Here is a 5,000-nt window from a genome sequence, read left to right as displayed (position 1 = left end):
ACCGTGTGAGAGTTACTGTGTGAGAGTTACCGTGTGAGAGTTACTGTGGGAGAGTTACTGTGTGAGAGTTACTGTGGGAGAGACTGTGGGAGATTTACTGTGTGAGAGTTACTGTGTGAGAGTTACTGTGTGAGAGTTACCGTGGGAGAGTTACCGTGTGAGAGTTTCCGTGGGAGAGTTACTGTGGGAGAGTTACCGTGGGAGAGTTACCGTGGGAGAGTTACCGTGTGAGAGTTTCCGTGGGAGAGTTACCGTGGGAGAGTTACTGTGGGAGAGTTACTGCGTGAGAGGGTGACATTAAATCAGGACTCCTGAGGGACCCATGGATTGTGTGGTAGTAGGAGATGCCAGTCTGTCTGATTTTCACAACTTAAGTCCTTGTCTTACCAAAGCAAAATGTGTGCATTGGGCGTGTGCACCTGTGTGACTGCCGTATAGGCCAGACCATTACCGGCCAATCACACCATCATTAGAGATACACACCATCACCATGGAGACCAGGGGTCAGATTTACCTTATTAGAAGATGTGTTCTATAGGAAAATGAGCTAACGGGACTGATTGTGATTGTGCACGAGAGTTCGTGTGTGAGTGTGTTCCTACCCTCCTTCACCATGCCGACACTGAGGCACTTCTGGAAGCGGCAGTACTGGCAGCGGTTGCGTCTCCGTTTGTCCACCGGACAGTTCTTACTGGCCAGGCACACATACTTGGCATTCTTCTGCACCGTACGCTGTGGGGACACATACACAGAACAAGTGAGTGTGTGTGAGAGAGAGAGAGAGGGAGAAAGTGTGTGTGTGTGTGTGTGTGTGTGTGTGTGTGTGTGTGTGTGTGTGTGTGTGTGTGTGTCTGGATCAGCCACCACGGACAGGAAGAAGGGACACAATCAGCCACCAAACACTTGATTTATTTAATTCAGTTTTTTTCTCTCCGGTGGAGAACAGAGGAGGAAGCTCGCAGGTCACATTTTAATTACGTGCTGAAAGACGGCGGTGACATCAGGATAATTAGATAAAATTAATTTCCCGACATGCCTCGCCTGCAGGAGGGACAATTTTATTAGCGCGAGGGGGATGACAATAGGCATGAGCGCGTGGCGTGCCGAGGCGGGTCCCGCGAGACAGGGGACGGCGGCCGCGGAGCCGCGTGATCAGATTGTTTGTGAAGCTGGCGGGTCAGCTCTAGTGGCACCTCCGGGGCCTCGCGCATCGCGCCTCTCAATGGGCCCCTCGGGAGCTGTTTTCTCCTCGGCTGGCTCGCGCCATTATTACTGACCTTATTAAAATGAAATCAGAGACGGCCCTGCGCGCTCCCTGCACAGAGGAGAACAATATTATTATGACAGTTTATTGAGTTGTCCATCTATCCCCATGCACGTGCCAGGCTAATGGAGCGAGTCTGATCAGTAGGGCAGCCTACTGTGCCTGCTCTGATCCTGCTGAGACACTGGGAGAGCTGCCCACGGACAGTCTGGCTGTGTGCATGTTGGTGGTAAAACACACAGCAATTAAAGAGCTAAAATAAACAACTTCACCATCTGCATACGCAGTAATGACAGAGTCATTTAATCAATGCAAATCTTTATATTTGCAGTCGTTACATTTCAGTCTCCTGTTTGGTGACACTGACTGGTCTGGTTAACCAGTTCATAATGTCAGGGAGCGCACGCCAGGTTAAACTGAGACCAACAAACTGCTTTAAAGGATCCTTTTATTAGAGGTAAATAATGGAACCCTTTGGTTCCTGAAGATGTAATGAGTCTCTGTGTAACTGTCTGAGATGGGCCGGCTCTATAGGGTCCCTCACCTCCTTCAGCGCCTCTAAAACACATCAAAACAAATCAATCCAATTAGGAACCCCTCGCGCCACACATGCCTGGTCCCCCGGGAGACCAATAACACACCAATTATTCCATATGCTCCGGCGCGAGGCCGGAACCGTGGCGTAATGGAGGGCGTGTGGGAGGAGAGGGGTTGTCATGGCGCCCCTGATTGCTCCGATGTCTCGCTCTCATCTCTCTTAAACGGTCAATGACCCATGCATGCAGGGATAAGTTGGTTATGGTCATTATTGAGGCTAATGTGGTTGAAGAGAATTGCATCCTTTTAGGCTTTAAGTTAAACACGATGATGCACTTAATAACAGCTGTCTGAGGCTGAAGCACGATGGCTGGACAACATCAAATACATAAGGGACCACTGCCTGTTTAATAATAAAATATATTATTCTGTTCATGTAAGCTTTATTATTAAATATGCCTCTTAGTAATTAAAGAAATCTCCATCATGATATGATTTACATGATTTACATTGACAATTCATGGAAGTGTAGAATTGTTCGATTGCAATAATTTGAATATTCTACTTAGGTAATGTTGTTATTCTCAGTGTACACGTCAGAGGCAGGTTTGACCACTTTGAAGGTATACAAAAGAGGTATTGATTTTGGGGTGACCCATCTCTTAAAACATTGATTTTGGGGTGACCCATCTCTTTAAAACATTGATTTTGGGGTGACCCATCTCTTTAAAACATTGATTTTGGGGTGACCCATCTCTTTAAAACATTGATTTTGGGGTGACCCATCTCTTTAAAACATTGATTTTGGGGTGAACTGTTCCTTTAAGATGTTGATTTTGGGGTGACTCATCTCTTTAAAACATTGATTTTGGGGTGACCCATCTCTTTAAAACATTGATTTTGGGGTGACTCATCTCTTTAAAACATTGATTTTGGGGTGAACTGTTCCTTTAAGATGTTGATTTTGGGGTGACCCATCTCTTTAAAACATTGATTTTGGGGTGACCCATCTCTTTAAAACATTGATTTTGGGGTGAACTGTTCCTTTAAGATGTTGATTTTGGGGTGACTCATCTCTTTAAAACATTGATTTTGGGGTGACCCATCTCTTTAAAACATTGATTTTGGGGTGACCCATCTCTTTAAAACATTGATTTTGGGGTGACTCATCTCTTTAAAACATTGATTTTGGGGTGACCCATCTCTTTAAAACATTGATTTTGGGGTGACTCATCTCTTTAAAACATTGATTTTGGGGTGACCCATCTCTTTAAAACATTGATTTTGGGGTGACTCATCTCTTTAAAACATTGATTTTGGGGTGACCCATCTCTTTAAAACATTGATTTTGGGGTGAACTGTTCCTTTAAGATGTTGATTTTGGGGTGACCCATCTCTTTAAAACATTGATTTTGGGGTGACTCATCTCTTTAAAACATTGATTTTGGGGTGACCCATCTCTTTAAAACATTGATTTTGGGGTGACTCATCTCTTTAAAACATTGATTTTGGGGTGACCCATCTCTTTAAAACATTGATTTTGGGGTGACCCATCTCTTTAAAACATTGATTTTACATTATGGTTCTACATTATGGTTCTACATTATGGTTCTACGTTATGGTTCTACATTATGATTCAACATTATGGTTCTACATTATGGTTCTACATTATGGTTCTACATTATGGTTCAACATTATGGTTCAACATTATGGTTCTACATTATGACTCTACATTATGGTTCTACGTTATGGTTCTACATTATGATTCAACATTATGGTTCTACATTATGACTCTACATTATGGTTCTACGTTATGGTTCTACATTATGACTACATTATGACTCTACATTATGGTTCTACATTATGGTTCTACATTATGGTTCTACATTATGACTCTACATTATGGTTCTACATTATGACTCTACATTATGGTTCTACATTATGACTCTACATTATGACTCTACATTATGGTTCTACATTATGACTCTACATTATGGTTCTACATTATGGTTCTACATTATGACTCTACATTATGACTCTACATTATGGTTCTACATTATGGTTCTACATTATGGTTCTACATTATGACTCTACATTATGGTTCTACATTATGACTCTACATTATGGTTCTACGTTATGGTTCTACATTATGACTACATTATGACTCTACATTATGGTTCTACATTATGGTTCTACATTATGGTTCTACATTATGACTCTACATTATGGTTCTACATTATGACTCTACATTATGGTTCTACATTATGACTCTACATTATGACTCTACATTATGGTTCTACATTATGGTTCTACATTATGGTTCAACATTATGGTTCAACATTATGGTTCTACATTATGACTCTACATTATGGTTCTACGTTATGGTTCTACATTATGATTCAACATTATGGTTCTACATTATGGTTCTACATTATGGTTCTACATTATGACTCTACATTATGGTTCTACATTATGACTCTACATTATGACTCTCTACATTATGGTTCTACATTATGACTCTACATTATGACTCTACATTATGACTCTACATTATGACTCAACATTATAGTTCTACATTATGGTTCTACATTATGACTCTACATTATGACTCTCTACATTATGGTTCTACATTATGACTCTACATTATGGTTCTACATTATGACTCTACATTATGGTTCTACATTATGACTCTACATTATGACTCTACATTATGGTTCTACATTATGACTCTACATTATGGTTCTACATTATGGTTCTACATTATGATTCAACATTATGGTTCTACATTATGACTCTACATTATGACTCTACATTATGACTCTACATTATGACTCTACATTATGGTTCTACATTATGGTTCTACATTATGATTCAACATTATGGTTCTACATTATGGTTCTACATTATGATTCTAGATTATGATTCAACAAACCGTGTTAACCTGTAAGAACTCTCTGACCTCAGCTGTCAACTATGTGATTAGTGTTTGAGAGAGAGAGAGCAAGAGAGAGAGAGAGAGAGAGTGGTGTGTGTGTGTGTGTGTGTGTGTGTGTGTGTGTGTGTGTGTGTGTGTGTGTGTGTGTGTGTGTGTGTGTGTGTGTGTGTGTGTACACTGTGAACACCACCCTCGCGACTGTCTGCCACACGCAACACGTTAAGAGAGATGGAGGGATGAAAGAGACTGAGAGACAAAGGGAAA

The 5,000-nt window shown here is 41.1% G+C and overlaps 1 protein-coding gene across 3 annotated transcripts in view; it reads right to left on the bottom strand.

The window, feature by feature from the left end:
- nr4a3 (nuclear receptor subfamily 4, group A, member 3) overlaps positions 1-5,000 on the bottom strand; it is a 35,016-nt gene that overhangs the window by 10,129 nt on the left and 19,887 nt on the right. For all 3 annotated transcript variants that reach the window (XM_036961990.1, XM_036961983.1, XM_036961979.1), the window contains one exon: positions 603-732. In XM_036961990.1, the coding sequence (XP_036817885.1) occupies positions 603-732 (130 nt within the window). The remainder of the gene's footprint in view (positions 1-602; positions 733-5,000) is intronic.

This window comes from Oncorhynchus mykiss, chromosome 2 (assembly GCF_013265735.2).
Source record: "Oncorhynchus mykiss isolate Arlee chromosome 2, USDA_OmykA_1.1, whole genome shotgun sequence".
NCBI lineage: Eukaryota > Metazoa > Chordata > Actinopteri > Salmoniformes > Salmonidae > Oncorhynchus > Oncorhynchus mykiss.
The sequence above is the reverse complement of the archived record's forward strand: the minus strand, read 5'-3'. Positions and strand labels throughout refer to the sequence as shown.